General features: G+C 30.2%; 4 protein-coding genes and 1 long non-coding RNA gene across 9 annotated transcripts; 3 read left to right on the top strand and 2 right to left on the bottom strand.

Annotated features, from left to right (window-relative positions):
- The first annotated feature begins 53 nt into the window (after positions 1-53).
- On the top strand, positions 54-3,244 carry Amt (Ammonium transporter). Of its 2 annotated transcripts, XM_015324125.2 has the most exons (11): positions 54-337; positions 426-711; positions 773-930; positions 1,002-1,113; positions 1,194-1,399; positions 1,479-1,610; positions 1,695-1,790; positions 1,882-1,970; positions 2,062-2,151; positions 2,224-2,311; positions 2,407-3,244. In XM_015324125.2, the coding sequence occupies exons 1-11, from the start codon at positions 202-204 to the stop codon at positions 2,565-2,567; spliced, it is 1,554 nt and encodes a 517-aa protein (XP_015179611.1). In that variant the 5' UTR covers positions 54-201; the 3' UTR covers positions 2,568-3,244. The 2 variants fall into 2 exon arrangements, with proteins under 2 accessions (XP_015179611.1, XP_089031353.1); XM_089175227.1 differs by having other exon boundaries at positions 1,479-1,790.
- On the bottom strand, positions 2,588-10,817 carry Orc4 (origin recognition complex subunit 4). 3 transcript variants are annotated; one of them, XM_015324128.2, is made up of 6 exons: positions 9,414-10,817; positions 4,799-5,028; positions 4,385-4,711; positions 3,807-4,304; positions 3,581-3,733; positions 2,588-3,513 (listed from the first exon to the last, which is right to left on the bottom strand). In XM_015324128.2, the coding sequence occupies exons 2-6, from the start codon at positions 5,012-5,014 to the stop codon at positions 3,352-3,354; spliced, it is 1,356 nt and encodes a 451-aa protein (XP_015179614.1). In that variant the 5' UTR covers positions 5,015-5,028; positions 9,414-10,817; the 3' UTR covers positions 2,588-3,351. The 3 variants fall into 3 exon arrangements, with proteins under 3 accessions (XP_015179614.1, XP_089031354.1, XP_015179612.1); XM_089175228.1 differs by lacking the exon at positions 9,414-10,817 and adding an exon at positions 5,722-5,746; XM_015324126.2 differs by lacking the exon at positions 9,414-10,817 and adding an exon at positions 5,239-5,377.
- mdlc (RING finger protein mdlc) lies at positions 5,264-7,042 on the top strand. Its single transcript, XM_015324137.2, has 6 exons — positions 5,264-5,438; positions 5,576-5,649; positions 5,827-6,027; positions 6,109-6,325; positions 6,402-6,594; positions 6,669-7,042. The coding sequence occupies exons 1-6, from the start codon at positions 5,330-5,332 to the stop codon at positions 6,844-6,846; spliced, it is 972 nt and encodes a 323-aa protein (XP_015179623.1). The 5' UTR covers positions 5,264-5,329; the 3' UTR covers positions 6,847-7,042.
- On the top strand, positions 7,618-22,228 carry LOC107068064 (synaptic vesicle glycoprotein 2B). 2 transcript variants are annotated; one of them, XM_015324106.2, is made up of 13 exons: positions 7,618-8,203; positions 8,593-8,825; positions 13,282-13,567; positions 15,573-15,720; positions 15,794-15,974; positions 16,061-16,382; positions 16,462-16,620; positions 16,716-16,804; positions 16,885-17,049; positions 17,131-17,250; positions 17,334-17,554; positions 17,645-17,807; positions 17,896-22,228. In XM_015324106.2, exons 3-13 carry the CDS (start codon positions 13,298-13,300, stop codon positions 18,074-18,076), a joined length of 2,019 nt encoding a protein of 672 aa, XP_015179592.1. In that variant the 5' UTR covers positions 7,618-8,203; positions 8,593-8,825; positions 13,282-13,297; the 3' UTR covers positions 18,077-22,228. The 2 variants fall into 2 exon arrangements, with proteins under 2 accessions (XP_015179592.1, XP_015179590.1); XM_015324104.2 differs by having other exon boundaries at positions 7,618-8,825.
- On the bottom strand, positions 19,241-24,711 carry LOC149031671 (uncharacterized). The gene is made up of 2 exons (XR_016177517.1): positions 23,842-24,711; positions 19,241-23,730 (listed from the first exon to the last, which is right to left on the bottom strand). It is a non-coding gene; the product is annotated as an uncharacterized LOC149031671 (long non-coding RNA).
- Positions 24,712-26,505: the final 1,794 nt, after the last annotated feature.

The following is a 26,505-nucleotide window of genomic DNA, read 5'->3' as shown; positions in this document are numbered from 1 at the left end:
TTTAATGCATTTATCTCATTTCCTGCTCCCATCCTAGCTTAAACATGCAATCATACTTAGAGACGTCCTATTAATATTTAACCTGTTTGTCCAAACCTTTTGAATTGTTAACTTGTTTTTCCTGAAAGCGTTCCACTTAGCTATTTCTTCGGAAGTGAAAAGAAGTCTCTCCTTCAGCATTGAAAGAATCCTTTGCAGAATATGGAGATAAATAGTTATGAACGCAATATTACTAACAGTACCATTTATGAATATGTAAGTTCGATATACAATCTTACTCAAGAAGATAGTAATTGGATAGTTACCAGTTCTTTTATTATTTTCACTATGCAAACAGGTAAATCATTATTATATTTTGAAGTTATAGTACACAGCTAATATAAAATAAAAATATCTGTAATTTACAAAAAACAAAATTCATTTAGGTTTTGGTATGTTAGAATCAGGATGCGTTTCTTTAAAAAATGAAGTTAATATAATGATGAAAAATGTGGTAGACATAGTTCTTGGTGGACTAACTTATTGGCTATTTGGATTTAGTATAAGCTTTGGCTTGAATAAACCGACTAATCCTTTTGCTGGAAGCGGAGGTTTTTTAATTGATCCACCCGTAGGTAGCGAACTTATGGGTCCCATATGTGCTGCGTTCTTATTTCAATTAAGCTTTGCTACCACATCTACAACTATTGTTAGTGGGGCAATGGCTGAAAGGTATTTTCGGTATTTAATAGAAATAAAAATACCAATATAATTATGTAATACTTATTTTCAGATGTAATTTTAAAGCTTATTGCCTTTTCTCATTTTTAAATACAATTGTATATTGTATACCAGCAGGATGGGTATGGGGTGATCACGGATTTTTAAAATCCTTGGGTGTGGTTGATATAGCTGGATCAGGGCCAGTACATCTTGTGGGTGGAGTTTCAGGTAAAGTGTATTATATAATTGAGCAAACTTAAGAGATTATTAATAAATGCTAAAACATTATATAAATACAGCTCTTGCATGTGCTATCATGCTTGGACCAAGATTAGGTAGATATGATTTCGGAATAGAACCTTTACCTTTGGGCTGTCCTGTAAACGCTATAATGGGGCTCTTTGTATTATGGTAATATCAAGCATTAATCTATCTCTGTAAATTTCGACTAACTTTATATAAAACGATATAAATGACATTTATTATAATAGGTGGGGATGGTTAGCATTTAACAGCGGCAGTACATATGGTGTAAGTGGTCAACGCTGGCAATATGCTGCAAGAGCAGCTGTTTCTACAATGATGGCTAGTATGGGTGGTGGTTTAGTTGGCCTTGGATTTAGTTTGACTAATCCAAATGGGATTGATATTTTGAGTCAAATAAACGGAATTCTCGGAGCATTGGTTGCTGTTACAGGTTGAAGATGACAATGTATCCAATATAAAAGTATTAAACTTGGAACAAGAAAATTTTAACTTTTGTATCTCGTTAATAGGTGGATGTTTTTTATATTGCGCTTGGGAAGCACTAATAATAGGTATGATAGGTGGATTTATTACTTGTTTTATGATGCCGATGTTAGATAGAATACACATTGACGATCCTGTTGGAGCATCTGCTACACATGGTATATTTATGTTAATAACAGTAATTCCATCTATCATCCATAGAAAATTATACTATTTTATATTGTTAAAAACATTTACATTAGGAGCAAGTGGTGTATGGGGTGTTATAGCTATTGGCTTGTTCGCCGATAATCCATACCCTTTAGGCACTACTAGTGGCAGAAGCGGTTTATTCAAGGGTTTGTACAGTAGAGATATTTTTATGAAATATGTATAAGTATGTATAAAAAAAAAAGAAAAACATAAGCGAATAGACAAATTTTCATTCAGGTGGAGGTTGGTACTTGTTAGGTGTGCAAAGTTTATCTGTATTATGTTTGTCCAGTTGGAGTTTTATTGTTTCCATAATATTGTTGTGGGTAAGATATAAAGCTATTTCTTTTATATATAGTTTGGATTTAAATAAATTATATATATATATATATATATATATATATATATATGTTTCAGTTAATTGATAAAATCTTACCAATAAGAATGAAAGAAGATGAAGAATTACTCGGTGCAGATCTAGTAGAACATAGAATACGACACATGCAGGTGCATCTTTACGAAGCTAATAATTAATATTTAAAGTTATTAATGTTTTATATTACATAAATAAATTTTTAGATCGGAGTGAGTAGAGCGATGTCTGCTTTTGATTCTTCTAAGTTAGTTGATACTTTAAGTAAGGTGAATCCTGTTGGAATAAACCCAGGTAAATAAAAAATACAAATATAATTGATTATGTACATATTTAATATATATTACGTAAAATACTATATATTATGTGTTTTATTATATTTATAATAGGTCATAATTCATACATTACAAAAAAACAACGTAAAGGAAATTTGATAAGAATTAACAGTTTAGGTATTAAAAAAAAATCTTTGAATTCTCCAATACATGCAGTGACGAATTCTATGATACCTATAAGAAATATATCGTCACATTTGGCATGGATCAATTAGAAAATAGTTACAAATAGATCTTTCTTGTGTGAATATAAATTTATTAAAAATGTATAAACATTTTTTTAAATGTGTATTCATACATGCTTCAAGGTAACGTATACAACCAGCACACATTCTTTAATAAATATTCAAATTTGTTTACACTCTTTCCTATAATATAATTATCAATTACTATAAATTTAATAATAATAAATAGGAAGAACAAAGTTCACATAATATTTAGTCTATATGTGATTTCGCTTGATTAGTTTTGTCACATTTCATATGTATTTCAATCAAAATATTTTTCCTTTTTCAAAATTCGTTAGTTTAAATATAATTCAACTATTACGAACGTTTATAATGGACGATTTTATATTGAATTTTGTAGCACGAATTAACTTGAAACTGACGATTCTATATTTCATAAGACTTTGATAACATTCTTATTGCTAGACAAAAAAATAAACGTAAAGTATATTTACAATGGTTAGATATGACAATACTTGATATGTATTATGAAAAAATTGATTTTTATAAAAGAAACGAGTTGAAATATTGTATTGATTATTTAAAGTCATTATGAAATATAAAACAAGAATATACATTGTTATAATATTGTTAATACGAATGATACATAAATATATCATACATACTGTCTTAATCTCTTTTCTGAAGAAATTATTTTCACACGATGCGAATTTACTAAAGGGAACAATATATAAAGTACATTACAATACAATGAAATTACAGATCTAAAAGTCTTAGCATATGCAATATTTTGTACAAAGTCATATTTTCATTATAGACTGCTTAATGCCCATTGGGAGACTTCTGTAGGAAGTCCTGGATAATTTTTCACAGCATCCATTACTTGTTGAGATGACAAAGAAAATTTATATCTTTGATATTCTTTATCGATTCTTGTATTTGCATTACTTATAGGTACTATAAATTCTAAATTCTAAAAAATATATGCAAGTTTATATTGCGATGTAATCATTATAATTGTCTTTAATAAAATAGCTTACCTTAATATGTTCAAAGGCTTTCATAATGACTGGTCTTTGAACAGAATGAATGAAAGAATTCTGATTTGTAAATTTAACATATCGATTGTAGACACTTTCAAAAGTTAATGGTTCACCGTCATATACTTCTGTTTCGTGTTTCATAGCTATGATCTGCAATGATTGTATTTTAAAATCATCTATTATAATTTATTTAATCTGTAATACTTGTAACATTGCTACTTACTAAACACATTTCTAGTACAGATAAACCTTCAAGCATTAATATTTTATCATCCTGAGAAAATATTTTACTTGCTTCTACAAAGTCATTTACTTCTAATGTTTGATGCTTTTCGGACAATGTTGAAACAGCGACCGCTAAGAAATTTCTGAAACTTCTCTCGCTAATATCAATCTGATACATTCTTTTCAACAAGTTTACCATTGTAACATTACTAATTAAACTTTTAATATATTCATTCCACATCGAACCAAAGTGTGGATCTATTGTACAGTCATCATATTGTTGCTCTATTTTATTTACATTTTCATCATCAGGTAAACTAAGAAGATGTTGAAAAAGTTCTAAACGATCATCAAAAGCAGACGTTGGTTGTTCAGCAGAGGAAGTGTCACTAGGGAAAATAAATATTTGCCTATGCGAAAATCTTGATTTTACTCTTTTCTCTAAAAGTTCTATAACATCCAATCTACATGTTATGCCCAGTACGCAGATAGGAGCCTAAAATAATTATTGGTAAATATTTAAGAAAAGCTTTTTATGCTAAGAATATATGCATACATTATTTCATTTATACTCACCTGAGCAGACTGAGCAACATCAAAAAGGTTATACAACAGAGTCTGATTATGATGCTCACAAAACAAGTCAAACTCATCTAGTATGAAAATAACTGGCTTAGTGTGTTTCTTGTCTCCAGATTTTAAGCATTCTAATAGAAAACTTAAATTTTCTGCAAACGTGCCAAATACTTTATCACTTACTACATTTTCTAATTGCATTTGACGCGTAGCATCTTTCAATGCTATACGATCATCAGTATGTACTAAACCATGCAGATTTACTATTAGTGCATTGTCTTTAAAAAACTTCAAAGTGGACAATTCTACTAATACGCTGTTGATGAGCTAAAAAATGTATAGATATCTATAAAAGAAATCTATAGAATTGGCAATCACTTGCACAAATATATGAAGAAACATTAAAATACATACCGTAGTTTTTCCACTGCCTCTTGGACCGATCAGTAATGCAGAATTGCTTTCACCCATTTCTACAGTTCGTTTCAATAAATCCAATATATGTAAACGTTCTTTCATGTGATGTCGAAATTTTGTTTCAGGACACATTATTTTGCGTTTCAAATATTTTCTTGTTAACAATATCATATTATCTTGGAAATCAATTGCCATATTTTTCTTGTTACTCATGATTTTAAAAGGATCTGCAAATATTAAATAAAGATTTAGGTATATTTAATTATATACTCTTATAACTGTCATGAAATATATGTATGTATATAGAAACATAATATAACCTAATAAAAGTACCGCATAAATGAATTGAAAGATAATTAATGAATGAATGATAATAAATCCCTTTAATTAAGAGTAATGCTATCATAATTATTTTGTAGAATATCGGAAAAAAATACCTTAAGTTCTCTATGAAATATCAACTAAATAATATATGTAAGTGGTGTCTGATTAGAAAGACACACGACGTAAGTTGTTTACAAAACAAATATGGAAGACGTGCAGCAAGAGGCAGATAAAAAGAATTGTACTTTTTTATTTAAAAAAAGAAAAGTACGAGGTAAAACGTCAAGAAAGCGTAAAGGAAATGAAGAAGATGGTAAGAAAATATACAAAAGATTAAACGTCACTTTTAAATCGTTTTAAGAATCTTTTAATTTTATTACGTAAATTCGATTAACTATCTTATAGGTTATGTGCGTTTCCTTATTTTAATTTCAATATTTTACCTTATAGAAAGTAGCGAAGATGAAACTACGGTTGTTAAAAAAGAGAAGAAGCTCGACGAACGTAATCCGATGAGACAAAGTGTAAGTAAATATTAAAAGGATGTATTTAAGTTATTAATCCCAATCTAATGTTGCGACGTAATAATGTCATACCTTTTATTATTTATTACTTTTTATTAAGTTCTATTTTTTTTATTTTTTATTAAGTTCTTATTATAATAAGGATTAGAAAATTAGTATAATCGTAGTAATTTACAGACAAACACAAAGCGATATCATCACAAATCTACCAATGATGACAGTAGCGAGGATGATAGTGTAACTGTTTCTTATAAAAGTAACAAGACGCCTATGCCAGCAGGACCAAGCGATCAGGGGGCAACTGCTGTTCTAGAAACAGAAACTGAAAAGGATAAAGATGCCCAAGCTTTGTTTGAGAAAGCTCAGAAGATTAATGAGGTCATTTTTAAATAATTCTTTATAGTACTCCATTATAATCGTTAACATATTATTAATAGATCGGTGTAATATCTTTTTTAGGAGCTTGAAGGAAAAGAAGATGATAAAATTTATAGAGGTCTTAATAATTATGCACAGTATTATAAAAAAAGAGATACTGCAGCAGGAAATGCATCCAGCGGTATGGTTCGCAAAGGACCAATTCGTGCTCCGGCTAATCTCAGAGCAACAGTTAGATGGGATTATCAACCGGACATATGCAAGGATTATAAAGAGACTGGGTTTTGTGGTTTTGGAGGTTGGCAAGAATTGCTATTAATTTAAATGATCTGTTTGGTCTACAATTATCTATAAAACTATATCATTATTTACAGATAGTTGTAAATTTCTTCATGATCGCTCGGATTATAAACTGGGATGGCAATTAGAAAGAGAAGCAGCTACTGGAGAATACAACAACAGCGGAGATGAAGATGACAAGAAATATGAGATTGATAGTGATGAAGAATCTCTTCCATTTAAATGTTTTATTTGTAGAAACAGTTTTACCGATCCAGTTATTACAAAGTACTTACTCTAAAATTTATAATTATATATTTCAATTGAATGACGAAATAACTAAATGATTATTTGTTTTACAGATGTAAACATTATTTCTGTGAAAAGTGTGCTTTAGAACACTATAAGAAGACTACGAGATGTTATATTTGCAATGTACAGACAAATGGTGTTTTTAATCCAGCTAAAGAGTTAATTGCACGAACTAAATTAGAAGAAAAGGAAAAACTGCTGGAAGAAGATAGTATGTCTGACGATTAATGGGAATATATATATATGTATGCTTTTAATAAGGATTTTTATGCATATTTTTATCATCTATCCTCGTAAACAAAGTTTAATAGTCTAAAGAATGTATAAAAGAAGAATGTTTTTTTTTCGACGAAAAGTTTTAATCACTGGATTAGCATTCCACGGTAAGAAACTTCTAGCGAAATAAAATTTTGTAAAAAATGTATTACTTGACAGAGGGATAGTTTTTATTTATCGTCGATGCATATTAAAATATGCACAACTAAATTATTCGTAAATATTAGTGATTAGATTAGAAAATTAAAAGATTTGGATGAAAATTGTTTTCTCTGTCAAGTCGAGAGAACAATTTTCTATCATAATGCAGGGATCGTATTTTGAGAGAAGGGCGATATCGACTTTCAAGTAAGTCGAAATTAAACCTTCAGCGAAGAGCCAAAGACGATGATTCATCCATCTACTATAGATTCAAGATACCGGTACATGGCTCTCGACTAAAAACGAGCAACGCGATGAGAACGTCCAGAATTATTTCTTAATGACCTTTAAAGGAGAAAAAAGTAAGGATTTGTGAAGTACGAATTTATAATAAAAACAAAAAAAATAGTGCTAATAATTAGAAACAAAAGGTGTCGAAATAATGAACATTATTTTGGTAAAGTTTCAATCTTTTTGTAAATCGTTGTATAAGGATTGAACAACGAATCGTAGAGTGGGGGAAGCGACGAGTGGTACTGGTGGGGGTAACGGGAGGGCGCCAGGGTTCTCTCTCTCTTTCTCTCTCTTCCCCCTTGGACGGGCAGGAAGGTGATCTCGTCGGTTTCGTAGGCGTAGCGTCAAATCGATACGCACGGAGTGTTGTTTCCTTCGTAGCGTGAAAATGTCAGCGAGTCGCGAGATTTTCACGGGTAAACGAAGAATAAGCCGTAGTAGCGTATTTGCATCCTCCCGCCAACGGATTACTGCATAAAAAAACTTTCAAGGTTCTTCTCGTAGTCGTTAATAAAGAGAGAGAAAAAAGGGCTAACTATCTTTCTCTCTTTTTCTCTTTTTTTCTCTCTCTCTCTTATGAGTATATTTCTACGCCGCTTATTATTCGTAAATCGTCGGCGTTTTATATCTACCCTTTAATCAAAATTATTCCTCAAAGAGACAGTGTATAAGAGTAAGAAGAAGAAGGACAGTGCCAAGACAAGTGTTTTAAAAACAAGGATATAAGCAAAGAAGAAAAAAAGAAGAATTGTCGAACGAGAAGAGGATACTTTTTAAAAAAGGGAAAAGAAGGGAGTTGAAGAAAAATGCAAGAAAATTCTTAGCTCGGTCAGTAGAAGAAACTTTCGTCCTTGCACAATAGGGATGCCTTGAGGTAGGACAATGATCGAACGAGAAGCGCCCTTCAAAATATTATCCGTAAAAACATTCTTTCGCGTAACTATGTAACGTAGTTTTTTAAAAAGAAAAAATATAAATTACGATAATGTTCTCGTATCTCGTGTTTATCTAATACTATAGTTCGTATTTCTTTTTCTTTTTCTTTTCTTATTATTTTCTTTCCTTTTTTTCTTTAATCGTAAGGAAAATATGTAAAAAATAAGAAATTCGAATAAATATATAATGAAAAGTTTGATTATCGCGTAAATGAGGACACATTTAAAACGAATCCCTTTGTGAAATCGTAGTTATAATAAATAAGGGTGAGTTATCGTTTTCGGTCTATTAGACGATTCTAAGTTACGAATTTTCGTTTGGGTTAAGTTTTATCGTCGATCAATAAAAAGGAGTGCTGTAAAGAAAGGATCGACGACTGTTATATGAAGCAGTCAGTGGAATTGATCAACGCTAGAGTCGTACACAATTCTACTTTGTCAGAAGAGTGGTGCTTCCTAGAAGAAACGAGAGAAAACAAGAAAGAAAGAAAGATACAAAAAAAGAAGAAAAAATTGTGACGTTTCGGTGCCGGTTTCTGCAGACGACTTTTTATTAACCAGGTAAGAATAACTCGGTTCATCAAATTGTCTTATTTTCAAATTGTATTTTATTATGAATTATCATTTTTATATTCCTTCCAAACGAAATCGGAAATTTTAAATCATTTTCGTAATTAGAAATATTTATTTTTTTCATTGATATGTCAAGTTTATTAAACAAGAGTCACAAGTGTGCGTTAACATAGAAAGATAAACGAACATCATATGGAGGCTTATGATGTATGAGATATTAATGATATATTAGTAAGATAATATTTATCTTTTTATTTTTCTTTTTTCTTTTTAGTGAGACTAACCAAAAAGAAAAATATAGCAAAGCAATCGTTTTGTTTTATTTGCAATTAATAATGTTTCGGAATCGTTAATTAAATAGTTTCGTATCTTATTTTAATGTATTTGTTAAAGATCATTGAAGAAAAATTCGATTCGATTGTAAATGTTATTGTTAATAATAATAAGAAAAAAAAAATAACAAAATATGAATAAAAGTAATCAATATGTCTCTTTGGAGCACAGTGGTAGATAAAGGTATGAAAATTGATCAAGAGTGTCGTGATAAAAAGAAATATTTATCATGTAATTACGTACACGAGTGATAACTGGCAATTGAGTCAGAGTTTATCGCGTCGTATAGTTGCACAGGTGAAAATGTGAGTTTTTGTTTAGGATGAAAAATGAGTTAGTGTTACACGCCTGCGCATCTGCGTGTCGTGTGCGAGAGATTCGTATAATATTTGAAGTAGAACGATCGTTATAATAAACAGAAATTCACATGTATGTATCTACATATACGTATGTGTGGTGTGCTCAACATACACACACACTCACACACATCCAACTAACGTAGGAAGAAGAGATGAATGCATCATCTGTAAGTACGAGTATCGTTAACGAGAAACGTAGGCCGGCATATTTGATAGCGTTGCCAGCAAATGAGGGGGAGCTTGCTTTAAAACAAGGAGGTTATCGGATGATTACGCTTAAAACATCGTTGCGTTTTACAATGTCACGCGAGCTTCTTTTCTCTACTCCAAATCATTTTATTATTTTACTTTTATTTTATTCTTATTATTACAATTGAAACATTTGTTTTCATTGATCAATCGAAATTATTCCAATAATTTCTTGAAAATAATCCTTACTACTCCCCCCTCAACCTCCGTCTCCCCTAAATTCATTTGTTTCGTTCACTTTTTATTTAACATTGAGCAAGATAAAAGATATCCTTATCCAACGATATTTTTATCTCGCAAGCGACTCTTTAAATATTTGCGCGTAGAACGATATCTCGAAAGATCTTCGTCTCCGATGCCACTTATTATCGTTAATGATCGATATGCGTCAAAATAATTCTACTTTCGAAAATTTTTATAGAATTCTGCGTGATTATCGATTGTTATCGAATTATATCGAAATGAAGGAAATTTAAATATATCGATTGTTAAATGTATTTTTCCATTTGTCATGAATGATATTTTCTATGTTAACATGTGTGTATATACATGTGTCCTGAGTATATTGAAGCTAAAGTTGAAGAAGAGAGTGAAACTATAGAAAAAATTAAAAGTTCAAAGGAAAGCGATGTTGAAGAAATTTCATTTAAAAGAAAAAAGAAAAAAAAAGAGAAAGGTGACGTTCAAGTTAAATAAAAAGTTGAAGTTGACGTTGAATTAATTATTCTCGTTATATTTGACTATTTTATTAGTTTTCTGTTTCAACTTCGACTTTAATTTCAACATCTTTGAAAATAATAATGCTTATGATAAACAATTACAGACTTAATAAATAATACTAACCATAGAAAAGAAAGAACAGATATATTTGTATGATACAAATAATAAATGTTTCGAAAATATATCCTTCGTAAGATATTTTGAGGGTAGAAAAGAAAAACTTTTAACGATTTTCGTACTTAAGTACAACCATACCGCGATTTGAATTACAATTGACAAATTATGTTACTTTTTTAATTACATATTTAAACAAAAAGTCGTATCTCCAATATTATTGTTTTATAGTGTTACTTTTATGCGTATAATTTTCCAAGTATTTTTTGTTTGTTTTCATAGTTTAAATCTTTAAAAAATTTCTCTTTCTCTTTACAATAAATGAATCTTTTTTTTTATCGTTTATAACATTTTTACTTGTATCTTTTATTCGATAAACTTGTGTATATGTATGTGATATACTTGTGTGTATGCATGCCTATTTATACGTGTTGATATATCAACATTTTGCTCTTTATCGATCGTATAAAGTATTGTTAATAGCAAGCAAAGTTTGTCAAGATAGTCTTTATGTTCGAAACTTTTCCGAAGATGGAAATTTAGATGTATGAGTAACGAACTAGAATTCAACTTCCGTATATAGAGGATTAAATAGCGTCGTACTCTATGCGTCGCATCTATTTTTGTCATCTCTACTTGATCTCTTCGCGTTCTTTCTCTCTCTTTTTCATTAGTTTGATTTTATTAATTTTAAAATTCAACTACTGTATCTACACTCTATTTTTATATTATTTCAATTACTTCTTTATTTCTAAAACAAAATTCAAACAAAGATGTAACGAGCATATTGTTACATGAACTTTGTTCTTATTTTAGTTTACTAAAACTATGCCAGAAGTTATATTCCCATATTTGGAAACACACATTCTATATACATATATGAATCCTATTTTCTCTTTACTTGAACCTATTTCTATCTATATATTCATTATCAGTATGTCAAATAACTTTGCACTTCCTTCTATGAGAACTTGAGGAGTTTCTTCGTTATTGAAAAGTCATTCACCAAGGAGCGGGAAAGCTGTGCGTTTGTAGTATCATTACTAGCTTAAAAGCAGAGAAGGGTAAGATTCTTCTACAATATTCAAAAATAACTTCTTCCTCTTAGAAGAACCGCATGCTGATATTCTTCATCATAAGTAAAAGTCGTTGATCTATAGTACATATAGAAATACATTGTACCGGTAATTACGACAATAGATTAAGTATACAAATCTTACATATTTATTTTATAATATAAATAATTTTAAAAAATATGAAATATATTTTGTTTATATTCTTGACTTATTGTTTATTAGTTCACTATTATAAATTACCGTTGTTCTCTTTTTAAGATCTTGCTAACTTATTATTGTTTTTTAAATTAAAAAAAAAATGAGTTATTATCGACTATCTCGCAATTAGAAATCACAGTAATGTATATAATTAGTATCTGGAGCATGCGCTATTTAGTTAAATTCTTTTCTCTCTTCATTTTATGCCATAGGTCAATTCAATTATATCGCCCATGTAACCTTTATTCGTCTCAGAAGAGAGAATCTAAATGTACATATACATAACATAAATCCGATAAAAATATCGATAACAGGCGTGCCTAAGTTAGGCATGAATTTGGTTTTTTCTGTGTGAGTACACATAAATTGTCCTACTGATCGGAAGGACAAAGAGAGGGGGTAAGAGAGAGAAAGGGAGGGGGAGGGAGAAAGAGGTATTCTTTTGACCCAAAGGAGTATAACATGTATCAAATTTTTAGAGCGATTTAAAAATGACGATAAAATTACACTGTAAGAACGTGAAATTTGTTAAGTTCCATTCCGTAAATCTAGCTAAAAATAAGTTTTTATTTGTTACTGGTAATATAATGAGGAGAATAATGATTATAGGTTTTTTACTCAATTTTTTTGTTTATATATAGAATTATTACTTTCATTATTATTCGATCGAACATTGATTAATACTAGAATAATGAAACATTAGAAAAACATTACTACATGATGAGATTCCCATATTATTGAACAAATAATAAGTATAGGCTATAAAGTCAGACATCGTTTCCCTCCCCTATCCTCTCATTTGCTTGCTTGCCTATTCGGCATTGACGCAAGGTTGACACGTGTCTTTCGTGCACGTAGTTATGTATAACACATATGCCATTACGAGAGAAACGCGTCACGCTTTCGCGTGTGCAAAGAACGTAAATACGTGCGACATTTACGTGCAAAAGATATCACTACGAGAGAGAGAGAGAGAGAGAGAGAGAGAGAGAGATGGGAGAAAATTTACATACGTAAGCTAATGCTAATCGATGTAGAGAAGCATACAATAGGGTTGACTGCCATATTAAATACGTAACACGTTTCTAAGTCGAAAGATCCGTAAGCATAGTATTGATATAGGTAAGCGTATGAATGACGTAATATCAAATTACTATAAAGATTTTTTTTTTTTTAGTTTATCGATTATGTTATGATTATCGTAGGTTTTTATAACGATTATGAATTCATATCTGGCGCCATTTCTATTCTTCATTTTTTCGGCAGAATTATCTCGTTGATTGGTTTTTATCGTTATCCAATCAAAAAGATGATTGAGAGAAAGGGATAGAAAATATTGTATCTTTAGATTTTTTATTATATAATATTAAGCATTGTTTGAATGATACATTTTAGATGAGTTGTGGCAGTAATGCCCCCATCGGAGGAGGAAAGCCAGTGGCTCGTTGGCAGCGGGGGTGGTGTAACGTCCTCCTCTGGTGGCGTGACGACAACCGGAACTGGAGATCGTTCCCTGAATGCTAGGGGTGGCCTCTATACTGAAGAAATGACGACACAAACAGCTAATTCGGCCAATGCCAATGCGAACGCCCCCTCGGCCGATTCCGCCGAGCATGATTTGATCGATTCCACAGCTGATGCTACGCTCCTCGCACAATTTCACGAGGATGCGATCAAGCAGGTACAAAGTCGATGTCTATTTGTAAATACTCCATTTTTATTATTCGTCTCATTCCAAAAATACTAAATTGGGCGTCATCGATTGGCTATCAGCCAATAATAAATCAGTAAGCTCCATCCCACTTTTTTCATTGGCTATTCGTTCGTAGTTCTTTGTACTACGAACGAGTACGAAGAAAAACGAACTAATACGAACGGTGCAACGGCGCGTTGTATGTTTTTTTACGGGTGAATGAACTAAGATAAACATAATCGAATCGAAATACAGCAGGCCCTCGACTTTTGCACATAATTGGTTCCTGAAAGTGTGTACGAATGTTGAATATTCGAAAGTAAAGGAATGTAAAAAAATATGCACCAAAAACTTTTGTTTTAAAGTATTTATCTATCAATATGTATATATAATGAAGTTAAAGAGGCGTGTTAAGTGCTTTCGGGTGTTTCCTTTATAAAGTTGTCAAGAGTTAGTTGAATACCACCCATGTTTTTCATTTCTTGATAAAGATTTCTATAACATGATGTGTCTTTCTCAATTGCCCTACGTACTTTAGATATACGTTCTCCATTGGGATCACATTCTTCCATGATAGTCAAAAATTTGTCAAGATACGTGAAGGCTTCATTCATATTTTTAATTGTCAAAGTCGTGACGTTTTTATCAGCTTTCTCTTCCTCACTTTCATTGTGTATTTCACTGTTACTCAATTGTTGCTCAATTAAGTATTCATTTGACAGCAGTGCTGAATGAGATTCAATCAACTCATTAACATCTTCTTTTTTGACGTTCAAGTTTAGTTCATTCATTAAGGTAACTATTTCATTTGAAAGAGTTTCCGGTGTTTCTTCAAAATTTATAAAATCGCTCATCATTTCTGGGCATAATTGTTTCCAGGAATCTTTCGTTGTTGGCTCTTTCATTTCAACCCATGAGTCTCCAATATTATTTATTGTATTCCATATATTATAATTTTTCCAAAAATCTGTTAATGTTGACCCATCTTACCTGTCAGTTGCCTTGATGGCCTTAGTTATTATTGTCCTCATATAATATCGTTTAAACGTAGCTATCACTGTTTGGTCCATTGGCTGTATGAGGCAGGTAGCATTGGGGGAAAGAAACACAACATTGATTTCCAAGTATAAATTCTGCAGAGATTTTAGGTGTCCTGGAGTATTGTCTAAGATTCATAATGCTTTAAATTGTAAATTATTATTTTTATAATATTGTTTAATTGTCGGCAGTTTAACCTTTGCACTCTAAATTATATTTCAATTTGGTTTCCTGCAGCTTCCAATGCTTTTAAATATTTTATTTAAAATTTACTTTAACTGAAAAATATGAAAATTTAAATATATTGTAAAGGAAGAAATAAATTAAATAAAATGTCCATTTTATTTTCATTACTCTTATATTTTGTAATTTTCAAAGTTATATCTTTTGAGGTAAAAACCGATGTCGAGTCACACTTGACATAGGAGTGCAAAAGATTAAAAAGGTGCGAATAGCGAATTGTGCGAAAGTAGAAAGTGCGAAAGTCGAGGGCCGCCTGTAATGGATCAACAAAACTGACGTCTAAGAACGAACGACATCGTTTGTCTGACTATTCATTTTGTTTTATATATAGAAATAATATAGAATTTTTAGTCCGGTTTGACGTGATATTTGTAACAACGATATGGATAAGGTTTTAAATGAATCAATCGTTAAGACGAGATATACGTCGCGAAGGCCCGATGGTTATTTACAGGATATCCCAGTAAATATCTTTACGTGAATTACAAAGATATCGTATAATTATTATCTCGATACAATAATTGCATATAACAAATATGAAGAAAAATTTATTTAAATTATTTCTATTTATTCCATCATTTTATAATTGGTTTCACAAATGTTTACATAGTGCCTTTTATAAGTGAATGCTTTCCAATTAATTTTGAAGGTGAAAATTTGCATAAGTTTTCTTTCTCTCCTTTTTTTCTATAACTTTTCCATTTTATTTTAGGCTGGCGTTGGTTACTTCCAATTATTAGCAACATTATGTACAGGTCTAAGTCTAGCTGCTGATACTGTTGAATTTTTTGTTGTCCCATATATATTACCAAGTGCTGAAGTTGAATTATGTATTGAAGATAACGAGAAAGGATGGCTCGGTTAGTGAAGTTTAGGTTTCATATTGATTCATTGTGATAATCCTAATTTCATTAAAATATGTTTATATCATAGGTAATATTACTCTCATGGGTCTCGCATTAGGAGGACTGTTTTGGGGAGGTCTCGGGGACAGAATTGGAAGGCATAGGTCATTGTTATCAGCTATGTCTGTACATTCTTTATTTAGCGGAGTCGCTACATTTATGCCAACATATGGTACTTTTATGACAGCAAGATTCTGTTCTGCAATTGGGTGAGCGCAAATATATATTTCTTTTAATAATATTTTCATTTAATTTCTGTGGTAGATTATCAATATATTTTGTTATTTTATTATAGAGTCGGAGGATCTATTCCCTTAGCATTTGCATATCTCGCAGAGTGTTGCCCAAGATTAAGTAGAGGCCAATGGACAGGTATACTTGTAGCAGCAGGAGCATTAGGCGGTGTCTATGCTGCTCTTCTTGCATGGACAATTGTACCGACTACTGGAGAAATGGTTGTTCTGGAAAATAAAGAACACTTTAGTGCCTGGCATCGTTTCTTGTTATTGTGCTGTTTACCTGCGTTATGTTCAACTGTTGGACTCATCTTTCTACCAGAAAGTCCAAGATATCTTGTTGAGGCAGGAAGAGACGTCGAAGCAATGATGGTTTATCAGGTAGTTATTAAATTATAATATTGTATTTTTTTTATTTTTATGTATTCTTTATTCTGAAAATCTTTGATTTTTGATACAGAGAATATACAAAAAAAATAATGCAAGAAAAGGAGCTGCGGGTGCGCAGTATCAACTCTCCGAACTAGAACTTCCAACTAAACGACCACGTGGTTTGGCACCTCCGTCGCCTAGTACTCATACTAGCGTTTTGGCAGATATAATGTATTCCATTGAAATGGTAAATTAATTAGTATAATTATTTGCACATAATCTCTTATATACAAAGATCTTTATATCTTCAATACAAAATATGATATTTTGTTATAATCTTAGTTTTGGAGTTCTTTTCTGGAATTATTTGCAACGCCACATTTACGTGTGACTGCAGTACTTTTAATTATTTGGTCAACCGCATCATTTGGGTAAGATTTTTCCCTCTGATTATTGTTTTAATCTCTATTTTTGTTGTAAATATTTTTGATCGATATCATTTTTTTTCAAGTCTATATGGTCTTATGGTATGGTGCCCAGAATATCTTAAACTTTTAAGATCCACGGAATATGAAGCTCAAACTGAACAAATTTCTGGACAAGATTTTAATAATCACATATTTAATGATTCTATGGAAAATCGCCAATATAAAGATTCAACTTTTTTGTACTGCAAGTAAGTTGATGTTTTTATATCTTTGACGAATTAGATATTTAAATGTCTTATGTTATATATCAAAGTTTTTTTATATTGTAGGTTTACGAAAATGGTACTCAGTCATGTTGACTTTGACAATTGTACTTTCCAGTTTGTAGAATTCAGCAGCATCAAGTCTAGCAAAACACATTTTACAAACAGTATTATCGTGCACTCCAAGTATGTATTATTATCCAAATGTTAGGTGGTACATTATAAAATGTTAATATTTTAATATATATGTCTTTTTATATTTTTCAAAGATTTGTAGATACAGATCTGTCAGCCCAAGCTTTTACAAAATGTAAAATGGAAAATAACACAAAGCTGAGCCTTAGTGGTCCATGTCCAACTCTTGATCTTGATTATAATATTTATATCGAAGAAGCATTACATGGTCATCTGGTTGCTCAACTAGCTTTTGTACCTGCAGCCACATTAGCAGGACTTGCACTTACAGTTTTACAACGGCCAAAAATGATAGGTTTGTTTCATCTTTAATTTTTTAAACTCATTTTAAACAATTTAGTATATTTGAAAAATATTAATCATTTGATTTTTCATTTGTACGCAGGGATCTCTTTATTTCTCTCTTCCGTTACGGCACTTAGCCTAATACTAGTTGGTACAAATAGTTCTGCAGTTTTAGGATTTGAAGGAGGATTTATCGCAGTTTTTGCGGTTGCCTGGACATCACTTACTTTGGTTACAGTTGAAAGTTTTCCTACACATTTAAGGTAATCCTTTTATTTTGTTTAATTTCATAATATTCTGACATATAATTAAATCTATTATAAAAATTAATTAATTATATCATTTGTACAGATGTACCGCCTTTGGCTTTATCGCAGCTGTCATAAGAATATCAGGTCTCATAGGAACTATAACTTTTCAAACGTTAATTGGTGCACCTTTGGTTACTCCAGCATTACTTACTGCTTTGACATTGCTCATAGCTAGTATTACAACTTTGGAGTTGCCTCACACTCATTCGGTATTTTTATAAATACCATAGACAGTTAAATATAAAATGAAAAATATAATGGTAAATATAGAAATATAGAAATAGAATATATATAAACAGGAAGATAATAAGTGTGATGCATTGATACTAGTGATAATTAGTATCAGCATTATAGAGTAAAAACAATTTTGGACGATACCTTGACGATGTAATATTTATTTAATTAGAATTAAAAGATATAGTAAAAGGAAAATATATACGGATAAAATCATGTGAACATAATGTGGAACACTAAAAAGCACTTTGTAAAAGACCGCGATTTTTACAAAGTCAATTATACGGCAAGAACAAGATATTTCTTTCTTTGTAATTCAGACTTCGTACAAAGTGACATATCTTAAAGCTATAAAAAAGTGTGTGAATGTTGTATATGCAAATGTTTGAAGTACCAATGCGCACAGAAAATTAATGGAAAATTTTTGAATGATAACAGAGAGAGACTTTTCATGGAGTAAAGTGTGTGTGTACTTGTATGTATGTGCATTCAAGAGATCAATCAAACTTTCTATATTGGAAAGTTTGAAAAAGATAAAAAGTTTTAAAAAAAGTTACGAATCTACAAGTTACGAATGACATAATGCAAATAGCATACAAAATTGAAAGTTAATAACAGTCCTTAAGAAAACGTTAAAGAAAAGTTTCAATAGCTTGAAGATAAATAAAATTATGCTATTTACAGGCATGTATTGACAGAAGTGTTCTATTAAGGCATTCCTTGCGAAAAGTGTCAATTCTAATGAATAAAGTTAATTGAACATTAAAAACTAACACTTAGCTGGGCAAGAAGAAAAGAAGGGAGAAGTAATGAATCACTAAACACTGCATATTACGACATGTATTACAACATCTATCTAAATGCAAATAAGATACACGAGTAATGTCGAATTTTACTAGTCAAGCAAAAAAAAAAAATTGCACAATATTGGAAACTCTGCAGTGCTTTATTGGCACCGAATAGATGAAAACGCAGACTTTGACATTCGCATGAAATTTTGTTTATATTTTTCAAATGAAAAATGGGTATATATAATGATATTTTTTTTGGAAAACTGTTATTTCTAGTATGCCAAAAGAGTTGTATGATGAAAAGTTATTATCGAAGATAAGTCTACATACAGCAAAGTTCTCCATGAAGAATATAAAATGTATATCCAGTACTTCCGCTTCATACCGATTACTAGTTCACAGTAGCTGTATAAGCAAAAAGTTAGTAAAAAGTAATCAAGAGGCATTATCGATATAATAAAAAAAGCTGCCGCATAAATCTTATATTTCTAGCTAAAAATTTCAGTCATCAGCATTATTAGTATAAATCCAAGAGATTATTGCCTCTAGTCAATTTTCAATCTTTATTGAAAGCAATGATGTGTTAAATAATGAAGTATCTAATTGTCCAATGCGTAGCACACATAGTCGAATATTTTGTTCAAAATATATCTAAATTATAAATAGTATCAACGAGTACTCTATAATAGAGTTACGGTAATTACTTTTCTAGTTATTTGTATTTTGTAATCTCCGTATCGGCATGAAGAATAACAAAGATAAACATAAGAATATGACGTTCCTTGGAAAAAAGTACACGTTATTTCTAGGCTATAAGAATTTTTCAGCCTGTCGAGAACAAAATAAAAATACTCTGTTAGGTGTGAGAATTTCAAATATTTCATTGACTACTAAGAGAAGTTTATTAAGACAAAAGTAAACTAGACATTTACGTCCCATCATGGTTAGTGAATTTTTTCATATCAGATTATTGTCTTGTAATTTATGCGGGATTATTACCAGATCAGGTTTTGTAAATAGTATTATAACGATATGGAAATGAATATCTCAGAAGGATAAATATTGAAACATTCCATTTTAGTGTTGGAATAATATCGTTTTGAATATTACATTATTATTTCGATCAAGAAATTCATTTCCATTTACATATATTACTATTCTGAACCTGGTTGTGATGCTTGTGTTGAGTGCATGATGAGTATAATTGAAACGGTTAATATTAGCACAAGAATAGGGAATACAAATAAAATATAGAATTCCTTTTAATTGGCACGTGCAGTTTCACGTAATTATATCGATGCTATATTATTAAAGTTTATCATTGCCTATAGAATAATATACTTTGATTGACATATCATACTTACATGCTAACACTAAAGATGAGTAGATTTTCAATTAGTCTGCAAATCATAATTTATAGAAGTACGTACCAGTAATTACATGACATCAATCTTTAAATTTATACAAATTATCAACAACAGAATTTAACTGGTATGATATTTTCTAAATTAATATTTTAGATATTTTCTTTAGTAAGGAATATATACATATATGTATATTCTTTTTTACACAGTAAGATTATCAACCGGTCAATATCTTGTATCAATAAATATTTATTAAGTGTTTTAATCTGTTAAAAAAGTTACATAAATTGTTATTGTTAAAACAGCAATCAAGTAAGAAGAAGAATCATAAATTATACGAATCATAATAAATAATTTAATAATGTATTATTTACATTGCCACGTGCAATAATAGGTTAACATTGAAAATATTATTCATACTCTATTAGTCTAATCATAATAACTCATATAAAATGCATTTACGTCGGTAATTGTCACATACCTATTTAAAATAGACTGAAAAATCAGGATCAGTTGATAATCACTGTGCGTTGCGAAGAGACTGTACTTTAAACTTTACAATAGTTACTAAATATAAATTAAGACTTCGCGTACATACATAGGTAATATTACTAGCGTAATTAGACCAAAAATGCTGTTTTTCTAAATTTGATCCTGCTTGCATTATCTGTTGAATATTTAGATGAATATTTTAAGATATTCACTTATCACATAAACTTTCTCGTATTTAATTGTCATATATTAATTAAATGATAGAATTCGTGACAGTTGTTCTATTGCAACGAAATTAGAAGATTATTGACGAAGAAAACTTTTTTAAATAATAACCGCAATCAAATTTTTAAATAAATTCAAGTAGCATTGTAATAGAAGATACAAATATATTCGGCGGATCATGCAATCAGTATATTTTAATTAAATTATTCATTTTAATTCTATGATAAGTATCAATTATTATAAGATTAATATTATGAATATTAATTATTATTATTTTTAAAATGCATTATCGATTAATTTTATGTACGATTTTAATGAAAATGATAGCATGCATTGTTGATATAAAATTTTGTACACATTGCTTCTATAAAAGCATAAATTTTAACATTGTAATCTTTTGGTCATATTAACAACAAGTTCTCAATTTATACTCATGTGTTTATTTTGGCAACGATTAAAGGGTCATGATTAAATTTTCAAATAATTATACTCTTGCAAAGAACATAAAATTTACGTACCTATTTGAACATAAATAATCAGCTTACATTTCTACAACCAAGTAATTTCACAATTAAAATAAAAAAAAGCGTAGCAATAAAATCAACCCTTTTTGCAAAAATCGATGTAAATTATTGAAGAAAGAATAACGAGAAACAAATGTGAACATAATGCAGTTGAAAAGAAACGAAACTGATCATCTTGCTATTTTTTCCTAAATAATCGCACAATTACTATTTCTGCATTGATTCTATATGCCAGGTGAGACATTTAAAACAGGATATTTGAATAACTCGATTGCTATCGATAATAGAAAAAATTACAATCAATTTATTCGGGTTATTTGTTTTAAATACCTAGCCTGGTATATATATATATATGGCTATATTATAAAATCGATCGAATAGCAAATATATGTATACATTATTTATATATATATATATATATATATATATAATGTATATATTTTTTAAAGAAAAGAAATTTAATTACAATAGATCGAATTTTAAAAGAACTATGACATTTTAAATGGCTCACGTTATTATATAAAAATATCATTCTTATTAATATGGCAACACTAAAATTGGTTTATAATATTGTTAATTTTTACCACTACCGTGTACATAAGAGATTTTACATATGGTGTAATAATTAACTTCAGATATTTATTTTATGAAAAAAGAGAATAATGCATAAAAAAGAATTTTATATAGTTAATTATTTGTAATATTTATCGTCTTTATTATCGATAAAATTCAGCTACAACTTATTAACGTTGTATTCTTGTTTTTTATTTTCCAATCAGTTAACTATAAAACTATAACTAAAAAAAGCTTTCATTGCATTAAGTTCAAATTAAAATAAAAAAAAAACAAAGGTTTGGAGAGTAAAAATACTAAGTAGATAAATTAGAGAATTTTGTACCCCGTCGTCGATAATATAAATTTTTACCTGAAATATGTAGTTGTGAAAATGTTTTAAAGAGAGCGCCACTTACATCCAAGTTGCGAGAATCGCATCAGCGATTGTATCGAATTCTTGACACGATCTATTACTTCCGTAAGTTCAATTTTATTAAGTGAATTCATTTTGATTTGTACAAGCTAAACAAATTTAGTACTATAACCACGGAGGATAGATACCAGGAGTCCAAACAGTATAGGATTTTTCACATTATTTGTGGTAGTCATTTCTTGATCCAGATCATAGTTCTCTTTTTTGCCACTGGCTGCGCAAGTATTCAGAACGTACCGATACTATTATTATTATTACACGTAAATACGAACTGGTTAACCTGGCTCGTGGCATGTAAATTAAATAAAAAGCTTAGAAGAAGTTGTTTTAATGGTGGTTGGTACAAAAACAGTGAAGATTGACACAATGTTTGAAATATTAGATGATGTTTCTAAAAGGAATATCTCGATTTTCGTTGGCTGTGATGAGCATAAGAAACAAGAAAAATTATTAACAATTTTTTAATAACGCGGGGGCATTTTCTTGTCAAATGTTTTAATAAAAGTCCTACGAAGAGAAAAATTAAATTTAAAAAATATCGAAAAAATTCGAAATTATTTTAACTCATATTTACCATCAATAAAAAAAATTAATTACTCTAATTTAAAAAATAATTTAAAATTCTCGATTACGAAAGCAATATTCCGGATACTCTTAAAACTATAATAATTTGGTTTTTAAATATTAAATATGTTTTATTTGTACTATTAAAAAATAATATGTTTGACAATAACTTATTTATTATTTTTTTTTCATCAAGTATATTTATCGTGATACGCAAATAAATGGGCATTTGACAATGTTTAAAAATATTTTTACTAGTAAATTTTCATAGAGACAATTTTTAATAATTTTACATGGAAAGATTAAAAATGAACTATAAACTCAATTTATTAAAATTTTTCTTCGCATAAATCTATTTTTTTTAAACAAAATGGTTTGGTGCCTACTGATTTTTGTATTATGATTTATTAATATCAGATGTTTTTAACTTTGTAGATTATCTCTTAAGCTTCTCGATATTGCTGAGTTGAAAAATTTTGAGGTTTCTAAAAATTTCCTTAAACTTTTATTTAATTCCACGTTCCTCAAAATATTTTTTTTCAGAGCTGTCAATAGCAACAAGACTTCCCGCGTAAGTATTTAAACGAGTACTCAGTAAAAAGTAGCGCGCCCTACCGGCAAAATATCTTGTCCCCTAAATTGATACCGTCCTTTCAACATTACGTTCGGACTCCTGGTATCTATCCTCCGTGACTATAACGATAGATATTTAAATAATCAGTTTTAGCCATAAAATGATAAAATCGATATTTTATTATAGCAAAAATTTGTGAAAAATAAAAAGAAAAAGAAAGTTCTGCTTACGCTTGCGCGCACATGTCATAACATCTTGTTCAACGTTCTGTGAATTAGTTGTCGGCAATTGCATTGACCTCGAGCTTATCCTTGACCTTGGGCGTGTCTTCGACGTACGAAGCGAATATGATCGTGTCGAACGAGCCCTGACCTAACCTATTCTAGGCTATGTCTCTGTCTTTCGCATACAGACAAAGCCTAGGAGAGGCTAAATCAAATTACTCGGTGTTTTTTTTTCGCTACATTATTATATTTTGCACAAAATATCTTTATATATGGGTTAGATTAATATTTATCCGTTAAATTTTTTGTAAATAAATGAAGAGCGTAAAGAGAAGCACTATATAGCACTGTATGTAGAATGGAATCTCTTTCTTTTTTTAATGTCCTTCGAATACGTAATCTTTGATTTGCCTTTCTTCATTGAAATGATCAACAACAACTGAATCGAAATTATAATAAGTTTATCGAGGAGATTAATTAATTACATTGATAAAGCTTCGAGAAATGTTAAAAATAAAATAATATGCAAATTAGTAGAATAATAAGAGTGCAAACATATTTGCAATAATAATATCGATATGAATATTATGGCTGTTGAATCAATTTATAAATTGTATTTTACAGTAGGTTAGTCGTCGCGAATCGCAAGGAAATTGTGTCATGCCTAAAAATATCCAAAGCACGCAGGAAAATGTGAAAAGGTCGTACGGACAAGGAATAAAAAAACTAAAGGAATTGCACAAGAGAAGTTGATTTGGTATTCAAATCACCAGTTATGCGCCCGCCTCTCTCATGGTAGATAGCGTGTGGTAGTTGTAATATGGAGGTTTCTTTCCTGAGAGTACTTTTTCTCTTCTTTCTTCCTCGCTTTCATTCGCATTGTAAGCTATCTTAACTATTATTATCTGTTTCTCGCACTGCTTTTGGATTCTTTTCTTTTTATTACATCACCTATTGCAGGATACTTTTTTAGAAAATCTCGACACAAAAACGAAGAAGTAGACAAAAAGAAAAATAAAAAACAGATAAAAGGCACGAAAAAATTAATCGACAGAGAATTTGAATGATGTATATTTTATCTCATTAACGACGATTGTCGATAAATGATATTTCCGAAATAAAAACTGGAAGAATCTCATTTCTCGAAATAATGTAAACAAACTTTTTCCACTAAGTAATTCAATGAAGCACATTTTTGTAGACAAAGGAAATAAAAATTTCAATCAAGAGATTTCAATGCACGGTTATGCGATACTTCTTCTCAAAGAAGACATCAACGGCCGCATAGAACATAGTCCGAGGTTGCGTATCGTACACATGTCATACGATGTAAGTATTAGAAGTACATACATAAATATATAAAATATGTGGATAACAAAAAATTGAAAAATTCCATACATTTGAACGATATGGACGATACGATTTTTTCAAAAACCTTTAGGGTCCTAATAGTTAATTAACTTTTAAACGCATTAACGTTGTTAATGAAAGAATAAGAAAATTAGAAAAAAAACTGATTCATTTTCTGTCGTTAAAGAACACTCGCGAAGCAAGATCTTACAAAGTAATTTGTTTTGTTGATAGATAATATCTCATTTAGAAACATTGAAAAACGTGCGATGTAAAAAAAAGGATTTAAATCAGCAGACTGTTGTTAATCCCATCTTGGGAATTAATCGAGACGATCGATATTTTTTAAAGAATACGTCAATAATTTACATATTCGACAAAAAAGAAAGACAAGGTTGGAGTATAGTTTCCGATAATAAATTAATATACGTATTACGTATTCGAAAGAATATGAATTTGATTGTATCCGTGGACGTAATTTATTTCTCACAATAATAGTTCTCTCTGTTATTGCCTTCCTTCTGTAATATTTTTTTCCTCGTTTGGAAAAGGGTAGACTTATTGCGTTTAAGAATAAATAAAATATCGGTGACGTGTTGAAAGACAAAATCACATTTAACGGGGACCAGAGTAGAGTCTTTTAGCGCGTGTTGTCACGGAAAATACGCACAACGTGTGCGCACACATCTCGTAGCAACCTGTACGCGCACTAACCACTAACCGACGAACCGCGGGAGGCCAAAGTATGTTCGCGAGCGCAACTCAGACGATATATACGTATCTCTACTATATACGCGCGTTAAACCACGTGAGACTGGCCAACGTCTTCCATGGGAACGTTTGGTGGGGGAGGAAGAGATATAGAAAGAAGGAGAAGCTCAACCTACAAGTCGTTCTGTGCTTCTCTCTTTTTTTTTCTTTTTTCTCTTCTCTCTTTTTCTTTCGCGAATTAACCATCACCACCCGCGATTCGTCACAAAGAGGAAGGCCACCACCTTAGCTTGCAATCTTTTTACCAAATCTAGTTTCACTTCGAACTGTTGGATCGGACCATCTCTCGAATGATACGATTATTTGTAATCGAGTCAATATTTTTACAAATACATTTACAACATTAATTATTTTATTATTATTACTACCAATTCTGTGTTGAATGTATCATTTTTAGATGATCACAGAGTATCCGTTTTTTTTACGCTTCTTGTTATGATAATAACTATTTATACAAGACTCTTGGTATCCCTTTTTTTACTTACAGATTCCTTTCCTTTCTCTTTTCCCGTTGCTTGATGTAATTTATATTTTGTTATTGTAATTCAC

The sequence above is a fragment of the Polistes dominula genome, unplaced genomic scaffold (assembly GCF_049000335.1).
Source record: "Polistes dominula isolate Pdom_NZ unplaced genomic scaffold, Pdom_raw_medaka contig_82, whole genome shotgun sequence".
In the NCBI taxonomy this organism is placed as follows: domain Eukaryota; kingdom Metazoa; phylum Arthropoda; class Insecta; order Hymenoptera; family Vespidae; genus Polistes; species Polistes dominula.
This window is presented reverse-complemented; position numbering and strand designations above follow the sequence as displayed.

Bases quoted from the DNA above. Each gene is read 5' to 3' on its own strand.
- Amt (XM_089175227.1), top strand. From the start codon at position 202: ATGGAGATAAATAGTTATGAACGCAATATTACTAACAGTACCATTTAT. The intron at 712-772 runs GTATTTTCGGTA...ACTTATTTTCAG, and splicing joins AGTGGGGCAATGGCTGAAAG to ATGTAATTTTAAAGCTTATT. The intron at 931-1,001 runs GTAAAGTGTATT...ATATAAATACAG, and splicing joins TCTTGTGGGTGGAGTTTCAG to CTCTTGCATGTGCTATCATG.
- Orc4 (XM_015324128.2), bottom strand. From the start codon at position 5,014: ATGAGTAACAAGAAAAATATGGCAATTGATTTCCAAGATAATATGATA. The intron at 4,712-4,798 runs GTATGTATTTTA...TACATTTTTTAG, and splicing joins GAGGCAGTGGAAAAACTACG to CTCATCAACAGCGTATTAGT. The intron at 4,305-4,384 runs GTGAGTATAAAT...TAATTATTTTAG, and splicing joins ATGTTGCTCAGTCTGCTCAG to GCTCCTATCTGCGTACTGGG.
- mdlc (XM_015324137.2), top strand. From the start codon at position 5,330: ATGGAAGACGTGCAGCAAGAGGCAGATAAAAAGAATTGTACTTTTTTA. The intron at 5,439-5,575 runs GTAAGAAAATAT...TTTACCTTATAG, and splicing joins TAAAGGAAATGAAGAAGATG to AAAGTAGCGAAGATGAAACT. The intron at 5,650-5,826 runs GTAAGTAAATAT...AGTAATTTACAG, and splicing joins GTAATCCGATGAGACAAAGT to ACAAACACAAAGCGATATCA.
- LOC107068064 (XM_015324106.2), top strand. From the start codon at position 13,298: ATGCCCCCATCGGAGGAGGAAAGCCAGTGGCTCGTTGGCAGCGGGGGT. The intron at 16,621-16,715 runs GTAAATTAATTA...TTATAATCTTAG, and splicing joins TAATGTATTCCATTGAAATG to TTTTGGAGTTCTTTTCTGGA. The intron at 17,050-17,130 runs GTAAGTTGATGT...TTTATATTGTAG, and splicing joins TCAACTTTTTTGTACTGCAA to GTTTACGAAAATGGTACTCA.